Here is a 15,362-nt window from a genome sequence, read left to right on the forward strand (position 1 = left end):
TATTTTGGAATAACATCATTGATGTTTTGCTTGATGTTTTCCAATTGTAAATTACACCCCATGATCTCCCCGATCAGGATCTGGGCACTTTCGGATGTGAAAGGATCTTCATCCACAACCTCACGATCACCTAAAAAGAGAGGAACCCAAAATAAATTAGGTCTAAAAAATATGCCGCCATCCATCTCTTATCTGAGCCTGTGGTCGCAGACACTCACCTGTTGTGGTGACTACTTCCACCACGTCTTCTTCCTCCTGCTCATCTTGTGTTGGGGGGATTTCACCTTCTTCCAGAGGGGGGGGACTCTGGTCTCCTCGGATGAGGGGTGTCCTCCGAGTCTTTTCTCCCCTATGTAAAACAAAAATGGTATAATTAGCACACAGATATTTAATGTCAGAACTATAAAGATGAAACATTGCTTGGAAGTGGGGTACAATGATATATTTTAGCAGAGTTCCAACATGTAGCTTTTTTAGTGTCCTTTGTCAAGCTGCAATACTTTACCTGTTTAGTACAAGCTTCACAGATGTAGCCCCCCTATAGTATACACTGGAGCACCTGTGTGGCCCCCCTAATAAAAATGGTGTTCTTGTGTCCCACACTAGTGCTCCAGTGTCCAGATGTGAAAACAGCTGCTGAGTGTCCTCTCCTTACACACAATCTAGTTTGCATTTCATTCTAGTAACAAAGCCATCTACACAACCCAATTCTTTGAAGACAAGTATAGGGCCTCAAAATGGTGGCCAAATGCATATGGCCTAAACAATGGTATTTTCTAGTCCGCAAAAAAAAGTGTGATCCGAACGAATAATGTGCCCATGAACATGAAAGTTGCCATTTTAAACTGTACAACAGTTCCTAAAAGCACATGGAGCAGCACGAACGTAATAAACATAAAAAAAATAGGAACACAGCACAAATACTTACTTTTTTGCAGCACTCTCCGGATCTTTCTGTACTGCTCGTGTTCTCGTAATTTCAGGTCCGACCACCGCTTCCTGAGCTGATCTTTCGATCGTCGTACCCCGAATTTCCGGTGCAGACTCCTGACCACTTTCGCCATGATCTTGGCCTTTCGGACATTGGGGTTGGGGTAAGGCCCATACATACCATCATAGTCAGCCTTCTTCAGGATGTCCACCATTTCCAACATCTCCCCAAAGGACATATTTGAGTCCTTTAATCTCCTTCTGGATCGGGACGTTTCAGGCTCCGGCCTTTCCTCCTCCTCCTCGTTGCTCCAATTCTCAGGATCCTGCTGTCTCTCCGCCATGTGCTCTTCCTCCACTGCGCCGAACTAAAAGGGGCGGGGAATAGAATAGAAAGAACGTCAGGGGCGGGCGGAGTTATACGCATGCGCAGTGTGTATAAATCGTAACGCGCGCGTCTTACGTACGATCTATGAGCGGAGGAAGGAGCATCGGAGACGCCGATCGTGCTAACGAAGGTAGGATCTAAACTTGGCCCTATACTGCTTTGAAATTGAAGCCTATATTGTAACAAGATTAGGGGAGTTTGGCCTGACATTAGGCTTTGTCTTGTGTTGTGTCTTGCATAGAAAATGGATGGGTTCAACGACCACAATTTCCTGCCCCTGTTCATAGACAAGTACAGAGAGCTGCCCTGTCTGTGGCAGGTGAGACACCCCCACTATAATCACAAACAGAAGAGGCAGGCAGCGCTGGAGAAACTGCTGGAGTTGGTGAAGCCGGTGGTCCCCACAGCAACCATCCCTTATTTAAAAGCTAAAATTGGTGGGCTGAGGAGCACTTATCTTAGGGAGCGCAAGAAGGTCACGGATTCCCAGAGATCCGGAGCTGCAGCAGATGATGTTTATGTCCCCAGGCTGTGGTACTATGAGAGACTGCGATTTCTGTCAGACCACACTGAAGTCAGGGAATCCCTCTCCACGCTTCCTTCCACTCTTCCTTCCACCTCAGCTGAGGCTTCTGATATCCAACCTGGGCCTTCCAGCCAGGAAGAAGTGGAGGAGCCAAGCTGGAGTCAGGTATAGCATTCTTCTACGGATTTCTGGTCAATAAATAAATTATGTTTATTAGATGTTATTATTGATCACTAATTGCTGATTGAAAAAAGTGTTTTACATATCAATAGACAGTAGTGGGCACCCAAAATTGGGACAAGAATGAAAACTGCTGGGCTCAGAAGGATAGTCTGTTATATTTGTTAACATTCAGTTTGCAGCAGTCAGGAGGTGAAAATTGTGTGTGATTGATGAATAAAATACTAAAACTATGTCTCTTTTTCATACACAGGAAGACCTCAGCCAGGAGGCGGCTGTGGAACGTGGCAGTCAGGAGGAGGCGGGGATTAGTGGCAGCCAGGAGGAGGCGGGGATTAGTGGCAGCCAGGAGGAGGCGGGGATTAGTGGCAGCCAGGAGGAGGCGGGGCTAAGTGTCAGCCAAGAGAAGCCTGGGACCAGTCGCAGCCTGACTGAGTCTCCGGTTCCTCCCCTCCGCCTGCCATACAAAAGGGCCAGGAAGGCCACTCCAAGTCCCGTGCAGGATTCAGCATACAGGCTGATCCAGGAGGCTTCGGCGTTCCTCCGAGCCTTCCCCAGTCCTGAAGAGGCCTTTGCCTGCATGGCTGCCACAAAATTGCAGGGCATGCAGGAGGGCCAACGCAAGATCTCTGAGGACCTGATTTATAAAGTCCTACGTAAGGGGGAGAGTGGGGAACTGACACACAAGACAGTTGTCATGTTGAGGGACGATCCTCCTCCTCCTCCTCCTCCTGCTGCCACAACTCCACCACCACAGCCAAAGCCTGTAAGGAAGCGTGGAAGGAAGACCAAAGAGTGATTGCCCTTGGTTCAGTCTGGTCTGACAGAAGATGCAGTCTCTCGTATGAGCACAGCCTGGGGACACAGATGTCATCTGCTGCTTTCCGGATCTCTGGGACTTTTGGACCACACTGCCCTCCCTTAGATATGGACTCCTCAGGCCACCAATTTTGCTTTGAAATAATTGATGTCTGCCCTGGGGGTCCAAGGCTTCACCCACTTCTGCAGTTTCTCCAGCGTTGCCTCCCTCTTTGTTTAGTTGTGAGCCCTTTAATAAAATATTTTTCGGGAAATTCTACTCTCCTGTGTGTGTTTTCATCCAAAAAGGACAGTTTGTTGGTGACGATTCAGGTACATTTCTAACATAAAATGTGAAATTAACAAGAGACAACAACAACAAACAATCTCCTACAGATTAAATAGAACAACATATCAATGGTGTTGTGGGAACTTGTCACCAAAAACACACAAACATTTTCGGGAATACAAATCCAAATCACCAAAAAAAAACAAATAAAAAGAGAAACACAAAAAAAGATTCTACATTAAAGTAAAAAAACCTAAAAAAAAAATATGTTGTCAGATGGGAGAAATCAAAATATATTGAGGGAATCCCGATAAATAGTAACGAAAAAAGTTTGTGAGAAGTGTGTGTGAATATGAGCATCAAAATGACTTAATTCTTGTCACATTATAAAGAAGAAGAGAGTGCGCTGTATTAAACCATTTTGAACATTGCAGTGTGACGAAAGTGCTTTATCCATTACGAACGCTAAGTTTACCAGAACGAGCTGTCCCGTGTCTGAATTTCTTCTGAGCATGCGTGGCACTTTGTGCGTCGGAACAGGCCACACACAGTCGGAATTGACGCAATCGGATTTTGTTGTCGGAAAATTTTATCTCCTGCTGTCCAACTTTGTGTGTCGGAAAATCCGATGGAAAATGTCCGATGGAGCCCACACACGATCGGAATTTCCGACAACACGCTCCGATCGGACATTGTCCATCGGAAAATCCGACCGTGTGTACGGGGCATTAGTGAACATAACGATTACGAATTTATCCAAAGTTACAAATGATCCAAAATAACCAATGCCGTATCTAAACAAATGGAATGTAACTAATTAATAATAATAAATAATAATAAAAAAAGTTATTATTATTATTTATTATAAATGTGTTCCATTCCATTTGTTTAGATGCGGCATTTGTTCTTTCCAATAATTCATAGCTTTGGATAAATTCGTATTTGTTACGTTCACTAACAGCCACAGTTGAAAGAAAATTCCAATACCTAAAATGTAATAGTTAGTTATTATTAGTTAGTTAGTTATACTTTAAAATTTTTGGATTTTCAATCTTATTTTCGAATTTACGAATTTTCGAATTTACAAATTTCGACCATAACGAATGACCCGAAAAACGAAAAAAACCCACAAAAAACGAATGAAATGAAAAACTTAATAATATGTCTGAAGGAAATCTAAGACCAGAAGGCAGTGTTAAATAAATATAAAATGTTTTCCAGGTGTCCATGTTGACCACACTAGCCAGGGAAAAAAAAAAACAAAGACCCCATTTACACTGAGATGTTCTTCAGGCGCGTTTGGGCTAAAAATAGTGCCTGTAAAACGCCTGAAAAACTGCTCCCTTGCAGTCTTAGTGTGCAAGCCGGAGGGCTTGCACACTGAGGTGATGCGCTGACAGGATGTTAAAAAAAACTCCTGCAAGCAGCATCTTTGGAGCGGTAAAGGAGCAGTGCTGAACTGCCGGCAAATCGCCTCTGCAGAGGCGCTTTGCAGGTCGTTTTAACCCTTTTTTGGCCACTAGCGGGGTTAAATGTGCCCCACTAGTGGCCGAAAACCCCCCACAAAAACTACGGTAAAGTGCTGCTAAGAATCTCTGTGCTTTACCGCCAACAGCGCAGACGCCACAGCCTGAAAGGGGCCTAAAAGAATAAGGCCCTTTTCACACTGAGGCACTTGTAAACTGCCAGTAAAACACTGAGCACTTTTGAAGAGCTTTCTATTCATTTCACTGGAGAGGGGCATTTTTTTACCGCCCTGCCAGAGCACTGCCCCAGTGTGAAAGCATTCATTGATTTTAATGGAAATAGATTTTCGTGAGCTTTTCAGGTGCTTTTTTTTAGTGTGAATGCACAAATCAGTTCAGAAGATATGTAGTGTAGTCCTCCACCTCCAATATGTAGTTCCCCAATAATATACATATAGCTGCATACAATATACTCACCAACCTGTTTTTTATTTTTTTTTTTCAGATTCAGAGAGTAGTAGAGGAGGACTTATACCCAGTGTGGGGACAGTAAGAGAGAAAGAAAAGGAGAAGGTTCGGATGTATTTTCCTGAGACCTGGCTATGGGAATTTGTAGCAGTAGGGTGAGTCCCAGCTTGTACATTCAGTATAAAAAGAGGAGATCGTTTAAAGTGGAAATGCAGCCAACACATGTTTTGTCCAATGAAAAAGAAGAGTTAGATTACCTGTCAGGTGCTTTCTGAGGCTTCACTCTCATTTTCTGTAATGGTGAAATGTTACGGTTTTCACAAGATTTTGTCTCAATCTCAGACCACATCCGTATTTTGTGGCACTGTTGCCTGTTTGGAGACCAGGAAATTATAGAAGATAGGTAAAACATTCCCACAAACCTTTACATTTACAATGGGTGTTATAATGACTGGATGGGTTGCAAGCTTAAACTTGCATGAGATAATCGTCCCGAGCAGATCTTGTGTGCATAGGTGTGCGCAGCCTATTGCATTACGGTGTGCACCCCAAAGCTCAAACACACATGCACACGTGTGTGTGTATATATATCTGTCTATATATAGATAGAGCTATATATAGATAAATATATATATATCTATCTATATATACCTATCTATTGATAGATAGATATATCGATATAGATATAGATGTAGATGTAGATATAGATAGATAGATAGATAGATAGATAGATAGATAGATAGATAGATAGATAGATAGATAGATAGATAGATAGATAGATAGATAGATAGATAGATAGATAGATAGATAGATAGATATCTCTCTATATATATATGTCTATCTATCTATCTATCTATCTATCTATCTATCTATCTATCTATCTATCTATCTATCTATCTATCTATCTATCTATCTATCTATCTATCTATCTATCTATCTATCTATCTATCTATCTATCTATCTATCTATCTATCTATCTATCTATCTATCTATCTATCTATCTATCTATCTATACACACACACACACACATACACAGTATATATATGTGTGTGTGTGTGTGTATATATATATATATATATATATATATATATATATATATATATATATATATATATATATATATATATATATATATATATATATATAATTTTTGTATAGATAGATTTTTTTTTTTTTTATAATTGTTTTTACAATATCACTTTTTAAAATTTTTTTTTTACAATTATTTTAGGTTTAGGAGCCACAATGGGGGCTTTGGTGAAATATCAGGCGCACGCCTATGCTTGTGTGTGTATAAAAAATTTTGGAGATTGGAAAGACATAAAATTCACCAGAAGAACAAATATTTCTGTACTGCGCAGTTAAAAACAAATATTTACAGCTAAACTCCAAATATGATCTTTATTACATAGTAACAGTATATTGGTCCAGCTGGGAACCAATGTAAGTAGGTATATTGCACACCCGATGGAACACTGGGGAAGATGACCATCACTGTAGTAGTTGGTATTTCTTCAGTGATCGCCGCTCTTTTTCTGGTCCTGTGCCGAGCAGCTGCCCCACAGCACATTGATCACAGGAGGTTGCTTGCTTGGCACTGCCACTGTTCTGTCAAATTAGTAGACATGTGCCGTTCGTTTTGTTCTGAATTTTACAATTTTAAATTACAATAAACAAATCCAAAATAACGAAAAAAAATTAGGATAAAATTCGAATTCGAATCGTTTTCGAATTTCCAAAGAGAATAAAATAGAATAAATTGGAATCTGAATACATAAGAAAATAATAGAATAGAAAAGAATAGAATTTAATAGACTATATTAGAATAGAAAAAAATAAATGAAAAAAAAAAAACAATAGAATAGAAAGAATATAACCATTTCCCAAAATTCAAATAGAATCAATTCGCATTTCAATAGAATAGAAAAGAATAGATTAGAATAGAATAGAAAATGGTTATATTCTTTCTATTCTATTCTTTTTTTTCTATACTATTCTGTTATTTTTCTATTCTATTCTAATCTATTCTTTTCTATTATATACAAATTCGAATTGATTCTATTATTATATTCGAATTGGGAATATGATAAAGTTGAATAGAAAATTATAGAAGCAAAAAGAATAGAATAGAATAGAATAAACAAATAGAAAAAGAATACAATAAAAATAAACAATAGAATAGAAAGCAGATAATAATTTCCCAAAATTCAAATAGAATCAATTTGAATTTGAATAGAATTCAAAAGCATAGATTAGAATAGGAAGATAGTTATATTCATTCTATTCTATTCTGTTGTTTTTTTCTATACTATTGTGTTATTTTCTATTTTATTCTAACTCGAATTGGAAAATGGTTATATTATTTCTATTCTATTCTATCCTATTGTTTTTTTTTTTATTCTATTCTTTTCTATTCTATTCGAATTACAGAAGATGGTTATAATCTATTTAATCTATTTAATTATTTTCTTTTTTTTTTATTCTATTCTATTCCTTTCTATTCTATTCCATTATATTCTCTTCTTTTATTTTCTTATTTTGTTCTGTTTTACTCTATTATATATTCTATTCTATTCTTTCATTTTCTGTTATATTCTTTTCTATTCTATTCATTTTTTTTCTATTCCTTTATTTTCTATTCTTTTTTATTCTCTTTGGAAATTGAAAAACAATTTGAATTTGAAAACAATTCAAATTTAAAAACTATTCGAACTCAAAAATGATTTGAATTAAAAAACTATTCAAAATTAATTTGAAAGCTTTTCAAATCGATCCAAATTCGAAAATTTTAATCGATTTTAATATGAATAAACAAAATAAATTCAGAAAACAAATTAAACTGATTAACTAATCAGATTAACTAAATAATTTATGTAAATAACAAATTGAAACAAAACAAAACACATTTTTTCTGTTCTGCACATGTCTACAAATTAGCCAGCTCATCAAAAACTCCAACCACGTCACTTCCGATTTACTTAAACCAGAAGTGATTGGAGATTTTGATGAATTGCTGTTTAGACGCAACCAAATACAGTCCAGTACAGGAAGATTTATCTGTTTTGACAGCACAGCGGCTAATGAGGACAAATTTGTTGCCGCCTCAAAATAGCCAACTTGTCAGAAACTCCAACTACTTAACTTCCATTTCTTTAAACCATCAGTAATTTGAGACTTTGACGAACTGCTGTTTGAATAGACCAACACAACACAAAGTGGCACATAATTAGAAGGAAAATAGTAAATGATTTTCAAATTTTTTTACAATTAAAATATGTGAAAGTGTGGGGTACATTTGTATTCAGCCCCCCTGAGTCAATTCTTTGTAGAACCCCCTTTCACTGTAATTACAGCTGCAAGTCTTTTTGGGGATGTCTCTACCAGCTTTGTACATCTAGAGAGTGATATTTTTGCCCATTGTTCTTTGCAAAATAGCTCAAGTTCCTTCAGATTGGATGGAGAGTGTCTGTGATCAGCAATTTTCAAGTCTTGATTCTCAATGTGATTTAGGTCCGGACTGTGACTATGCTTTGATCTAAACCATTCCATTGTAGTTCTGGCTGTATTTTTAGGGTCGTTGTCCTGCTGGAAGGTGAACCTCCGCCTCAGTCTCAAGTGTTTTGCAGACTCTAATGCCGCATACACACGGTCGGAGTTTCCGTCAACAAATGTTTGATGGGAGCTTGTTGTCGGAAATTCCGATCATGTGTAGGCATTTTCCGTCGGAATTTCCGACAAACAAAATTTGAGGTCTGGATCTCAAATTTTCCAACAACAAAATTTGTTGTCGGAAATTCTGATCGTGTGTACACAATTCTGACGCACAAGATTCCACGCATGCTCGTAATCAAGCAGAAGAGCCGCACTGGCTATTGAGATTAATTTTTCTCGGCTCATCGTACGACACCGCGTTTTTGACATTTGGAATTTCCGACAACATTTGTGTGACCGTGTGTATGCAAGACAAGTTTGAGTCAACATCCGTCAGAAAAAAAACATGGATTTTGTTGTCAGAATGTGCGATCGGGTGTATGCGGCATAACAGGTTTTCTTATAAGATTTCCCTGTATTTGGCTCCATCCATCTTCCCATCAACTCTGATCAGATTTCCTGTCCATGCTGAAGAAAAGCATCCCCACAACATGATGCTGCAACCAATATGTTTCACAGTAGGGATGGTGTGTATAGGGTGATGTGCAGTATTAGTTTTCCGCCACACATAGCGTTTTGCTTTTAGGCCAAAAAGTTCAATGTTGGTCTCATCTGACCAGAGCACCTTGTTTCACATGTTTGCTGCATTCCCCACATGACTTCTCGCAAACTGCAAATGGGACTTCTTATGGCTTTCTTTCAACAATGGCTTTCTTCTTGCCACTCTTCCATAAAGGCCAGATTTGTGGAGTGCAAAACTAATAGTTGTCCTGTGGACAGATTTTCTCACCTGAGCTGTGGATCTCTGCAGCTCCTCCAGAGTTACCATGGGCCTCTTGGCTGCTTCTCTGATGAATGCTCTCCTTGCCCGGCCTGTCAGTTTAGGTGGACGGTCATCTCTTGGTAGGTTTGCAGTTGTGCCATACTCTTTCCATTTTCGGATGATGGATTAAACAGAGCTCCGTGAGATGTTCAAAGCCTGGGATTTTTTTTTATACCCTAACCCTGCTTTAAACTTCTCCACAACTTTATCCCTGACCTGTCTGGTGTGTTCCTTGGCCTTCATGATGCTGTTTGTTAACAAAGTTTCTCTAACAAACCTTGAAGGGCTTCACAGATCAGCTGTATTTATCCTGAGATTAAATTACACACAGGTGGACTCTATTTACTAATTAGGTGACTTCTAAAGGCAATTGGTTCCACTAGATTTTAGTTAGGGTTATCAGAGTAAAGGGGGCTGAATACAAATGCACGCCATACTTTTCACTCATTTATTTGTAAAATATTTTGAAAACCATTTATCATTTTCCTTCCACTTCACAATCATGTGCCACTTTGTGTTGATCTATAAAATCCCAATAAAATACATTTACGTTTTTGGTTGTAACATGACAAAATGTGGAAAATGTCGAGGGGTATGAATACTTTTTCAAGGCACTTTATACCATTTGTTGTACTGGCTTATGATAAATGAAAGACCGAAAATGTGGATTTTGGTTGCTCTGTGTAGTAGCTCCACATTTCTTCATGTTTACAGTTGCTATGCATGAATTCTGTTTGGGAGGTTATGGAGATAAGAAATAGGGTAAGAAAACTGGATAAAAAGGTATCTTTTTTTTTTTTTTTTTTTTTCAAATTATTTTTTATTAAAGATTTTCAAGTACAAAACATAGTACAGACTTTCTTTTCCTTGTTCATTGACGAACACATCATGGAGATATACATTAATCAAAGATAGGTTCAGAGTTTACATTGTAGAGGGTAAGTAATTTTTACAATGTTATTATCTTATTTATTATATATGATGTAATAATAGTTTATTTAACATAATGTATTTTTATGAGACCACAAAATGAAAGTGTAGCAAAGGATAGAAGGGGGGGGGAGGGAGGGATGTAGAAAGGGTGGGGAAGGGGGTTGGAGGGGTAAAGGGAAGGGAGAAGGAGAGGTGACGGAGTGATGTAGGTATGTATATTTTCCATTAACTATGTAAACTTAACTAAGAAATATCAAGGGTTATATATATATTTCAATTCAAAAACCACTAGTTTTCTTTAAACCAATCCGACCATATTTTCCAATGTTTGTCAAAGATTGGTTTTTGTTCGGTTCTTGCTGCTATTAGTGATTCAAAAATGTAATTGGTTCGTGTTATAACAAGGGCTTCCGAAGCATTGGGTACAATATTAGTTTTCCAATTTTTAGTAATCAGTGATCTAGCAGCTAGGAGTACATGTGTGACCACTGTACGAAAGCAAGGAGGGAAGCTTTCAATGCCTAAGTTTAACAGTGCTAATCCTGGGTTTGGTGGTTTTAGTATTCCTGTGATACGCGATATATATTTGAATATATTGTTCCAAAAGCTGGTGAGGTGTTTACATGACCAGAATACATGCAAAATGTTACCCACTTCTCCACATGTTCTCCAGCACAGTGGTGAGTCGGAGAAGGAGAATTTGGATAATCTATAAGGCGTAAGGTACCATCTTTGAGCTATTTTTAAGGAAAGTTCCCAATGATTTACACATCTAGTTGCTTTATATGTGGTTTTGAGTGCATTTTCCCATTGATTGTTAGTGTAGGATTCTCCCAGTTCTAACTCCCACTTTAGGAATGGAGGGAGTTTTGTAAAGGTAGATTTATTTTGGAGGAAATTGTAAAATACAGAAATACCTTTAGGGGTAGTAGGGGTATTTGTGTAGAATTGCCATATTGATTCATGTATAGGTATGTGGATTGATTTTAAAGATTTTAGAAAATGAGTCAGTTGTCTATATTTAAAGTGGTCAGCTAAGGGTAGTGAGTATTCCTCTACTAGTGTATTGAATGGTTTAAGTGTGTTGTTAGTATATAGATCGGCGATTAGAGATATACCTCTTGAAGACCAATTTGTGAAGTTGGAGTATGGTATGGAGTGGTTCAAGATTGTGATTGGGATTGGGATGTTTATACTTTTGGTTGGGGGTGGGGGAGACTTGTGTAGTTCTCTCCACGCAAGTAGAGAGGCCTGGATAGTTAGTGGTAAGGATCTTAAGGGATATGGCTTCCATGTGTCAAGTAGTAATAGTAATCGGAGATCTTGGGTTGGGCTGAGGGCTCGTTCTATGTTGTGCCAGAGGACGTCTGGGGATGGTGACAACCATTGTCTGAGCTGGGTAAGCAAGGATGCTCGATGATAGTCCCTGATGTCTATCAGGCCCATACCTCCCGCCAACCTGTGTTTAGTTAGAACATTTCTAGAACATCTGGGTCTTTTTGATCCCCATATGTAATTTCTGAGAAGATAGTTTAGTGATTGGAGATGTGTGTTTTTGAGTTGAATTGGTAGAGTGCGGAAGACATATAGAATTTGGGGGAGTAGTAGCATTTTGAAGGATGCTAATCGTCCTGACCATGATAATTCTATTTTGTTGAGTCTTTTTACTTCTTTCGCTATTTTGTCAATTAGCGGGTCATAATTGGCATCTGCTAGTTTGGAGGGGTCAGCTGTTATTTGTAGTCCCAGGTACGGGATACTGGATGAGCTCCAGGTATAAGGGAATCGTTTTTGTAGATCTACTTGGAGGGATGGAGGGATATTTAGACCTAGGATTAGAGATTTTGAGAAATTCACTTTGTAATATGAAACTTGGCTAAAATTCGTTAGAATGCCATGGGCACATTTTAGGGACTTAGTTGGTGAGGTCAAAAGAAGGATGATGTCATCTGCGAATAAGTTAATATTGTGTGATTTACCTAGCAGGGAGAATCCGGGTGTATCTGGGTGTGTTCTAATTTTTTCGGCTAGAGGTTCTATAAGGAGATTAAATATAGAGGGGGACAGGGGGCATCCCTGTCTAGTGCCATTGGTAATTGGAAAGGGAAGGGAGAGGGTACCTGAAGTGTAGACCTGCGCACATGGTGAAGAGTACAGGGCCAAGATAGCCGAGAGGATGGGGCCTGCAAACCCAAACTTCTTAAGTGTCTGTACCATATATCCCCAATGGATCCTGTCGAATGCCTTCTCCGCATCCAAAGAAAGCAGCAGAGAAGGCACCCGACAGGACCCAGCGCGAAGGACCAAATCAACAATCCTCCTTGTGGCGTCAGATGCTTGTCTGCCTTTAGTGAAGCCCGTTTGATCTGGGTTAATCAGAAGTGGTAGGAGATTTATAAGTCTATGTGCTAAGATCTTGGCGTACAGTTTAACATCTGTGTTTAATAGGGAAATAGGTCTAAAGTTAGCAGGTGTAATAGGGTCTTTCCCAGGTTTTGGAATGGTAACAACATACGCTTTAAGCATCTCGGCAGGGAATGAGGCAGAGGACATTGCTTCCAGGTAAATTTCTTTGAGTGAGGGGGACAAGATTTCGCAAAACACTTTGTAATAACTGTTTGGTAGTCCATCTGGTCCTGGAGATTTACCAGTGGGTAGTGATTTAACTGCTGTACGGATCTCAGCCTCCGTTATGGGTAGGTTAAGTTGCTCTAATTGTGATGCTGAAAGGGAGGGTAGTGTGAGATCTGCCAAAAATGTTTGAATGGCGTCATCTGAGGGCTGTTGTGTGTTTGTATCGTCTTTTAAATTATAAAGAGAGGAATAGTATTCTGCAAAATTGTTTGCTATGTCAGTAGGGTTGAAAATTTTGCTGTTATCTGAGCTACGAATTAGATGAGGAATCCTCATTTGTGTCCTACGGTCTCTCAGTCTCTGGGCCAAATGTTTGCCAGCTCTGTTGCCAGAAGAGTAGTGATTTAGTTTTAGGTACCTAATATGTTTGTCATATTGCTCTAGTAACATGAGTCTGAGATCCGATCGCAGTTGGTTTAGTTTGTTTGCTATGTTTGGGTCAGGTACGGTTTTATTCTGGGCCTCCAGAAGTTTTATATCTTTGAGAAGGGAGTCTAATTTCAATGTCCTCTGTCTCTTCATCCGCGCGCTAATCTGTAACAATATGCCTCTAATATATGCCTTATGGGCACACCACATAGTAAATGGACTGTTAACCGATTTAGCATTGATTTCAAAATAATCTTTTAGATGTTTGTTTACAAGAGCAACCTGGGATGAATGTTGGAAGATTTGAGGGTTGGCCCTCCAAATGTAGGATGGGGCTGATGGGTATCTCTCCTCTATCGTGAGGGACACAGGGGCGTGGTCAGACCACGTAATGTCATGCACGGCAGAGGAGGACACCTTCTGAAGTAGAGTTCTGTCCACCAAGATTAGATCTATGCGTGAATACGAGTTATGTCTAGAGGAGTGAAAGGAGTAGTCCCGTTCGTTAGAGTGTTGGCACCTCCAAGCGTCGTACATCTCTTCTCTATGTAGTATGTTTTGGATTGAGGGAAGAGGGCGTCTTGATTTGGAGGTGGTGTCCATTTTGTAATCCACTGTGACATTGTAATCTCCACACATTATAACTGCTCCTTTTTTGATTGAGTTGATCTTTCGAAACAACTTTTTCAAAAAACCGAGTTGGCGCGTGTTAGGCGCATAAAGATTGACCAGCGTGTATAAATGGTTGTTAAGTTCTCCAATTAGGATTAGATATCGACCCTCAGGGTCTATATGGGTCTCTTGGATTGAGAGAGAAACAGAGTCTCTAATGGCAATGAGTACACCCCTATGTTTTTTAGAAGCTGATGCCTGAAAAATGTGTGGAAATTTATGGTGGGAGAATTTGGGGATTGCTGAGGTTACCCAGTGCGTCTCCTGCAAGCACAGGATGTCAGATTTTAATTTGAGAGCTTCCTTCCATACTGAGGCTCGTTTAGCAGGATGGTTCAGTCCGTGGACATTAAAAGAGGTCACTCTAACCGCCATATGTAGTGTATAAGATGATGGTGTGTTGGTACCTTATGTATTCCTGGGTATCTGCTGGTATTCTTAGTTGCATTTTGTCTTCTTTCCAGATGAGAAGAGTTCCTCCAGTGGTATGAGCTTTTAGTCCGTCACCGAATTGAGGGGTTAAGGGGGGAGAAAAGGAAGAGGTAAAACAGAGAAGAACAACAAACAAAAACAGAACTGGTGTATAAAAAAGGTGAGATTCTTTCCAGAATCTGATGGCAGATGTACTGCGTATTTTTAGAAGGGGAAACTGCGTGGAGTGTTAGCTCCATTAGGCGGCAGGAGACTCGTAGTTGTGGGTAGTTTATGACATTCGAGGCGAATATTTGTTGCGGCTTTTCTGTTGCTTTTTGTATGACACAACCTTCCATTCGGCCTGGTCATCTAGCTTTGAGGAGGGAGAAGGCCCTGGAGAGGGTTGTTCTGGTAAGATGTCCCAGGTGCGCAACATTGATAGGCCGTCTTCCAGATTGGTGATCACTGAGGTCTTGTCATCATGGGTGACGATGAGTTTTGTCGGGAAACCCCATCTGTATATGATATTGTGATTGCGCAGTGCTTTAGTCACAGTTAGCAGTGATTTACGTTTCTGCATCGTGAACTGCGAGAGGTCTGCGAACATTTGAATATTTGAGTATTGTTCGGGTGGTTGTGGATTTTTCCTAAAGGCTAGCATGAACTGCTCCTTAACGTGGAAAAAGTGCACCCGCATCAGAACGTCTCTGGGGATGTTGTCTGATAGGTGTGCAGGCTTGGGAAGTCTATGGATTCTGTCAATGATTAACTCCGAAGAAGGGGTAGATGGTAGGTATACTGACATGAATTCCTGGACATA

General features: G+C 39.5%; 1 protein-coding gene across 1 annotated transcript in view; it reads left to right on the forward strand.

Moving 5' to 3' along the window:
- Nucleotides 1-15,362, forward strand: part of LOC141105648 (alpha-2-macroglobulin-like) — a 235,574-nt gene that overhangs the window by 112,067 nt on the left and 108,145 nt on the right. Inside the window, exon 18 of the mRNA XM_073595624.1 lies at nucleotides 5,083-5,200. Coding sequence (XP_073451725.1) covers nucleotides 5,083-5,200 — 118 coding nt within the window. The remainder of the gene's footprint in view (nucleotides 1-5,082; nucleotides 5,201-15,362) is intronic.

Source organism: Aquarana catesbeiana, linkage group LG08 (genome assembly GCF_042186555.1).
Source record: "Aquarana catesbeiana isolate 2022-GZ linkage group LG08, ASM4218655v1, whole genome shotgun sequence".
NCBI lineage: Eukaryota > Metazoa > Chordata > Amphibia > Anura > Ranidae > Aquarana > Aquarana catesbeiana.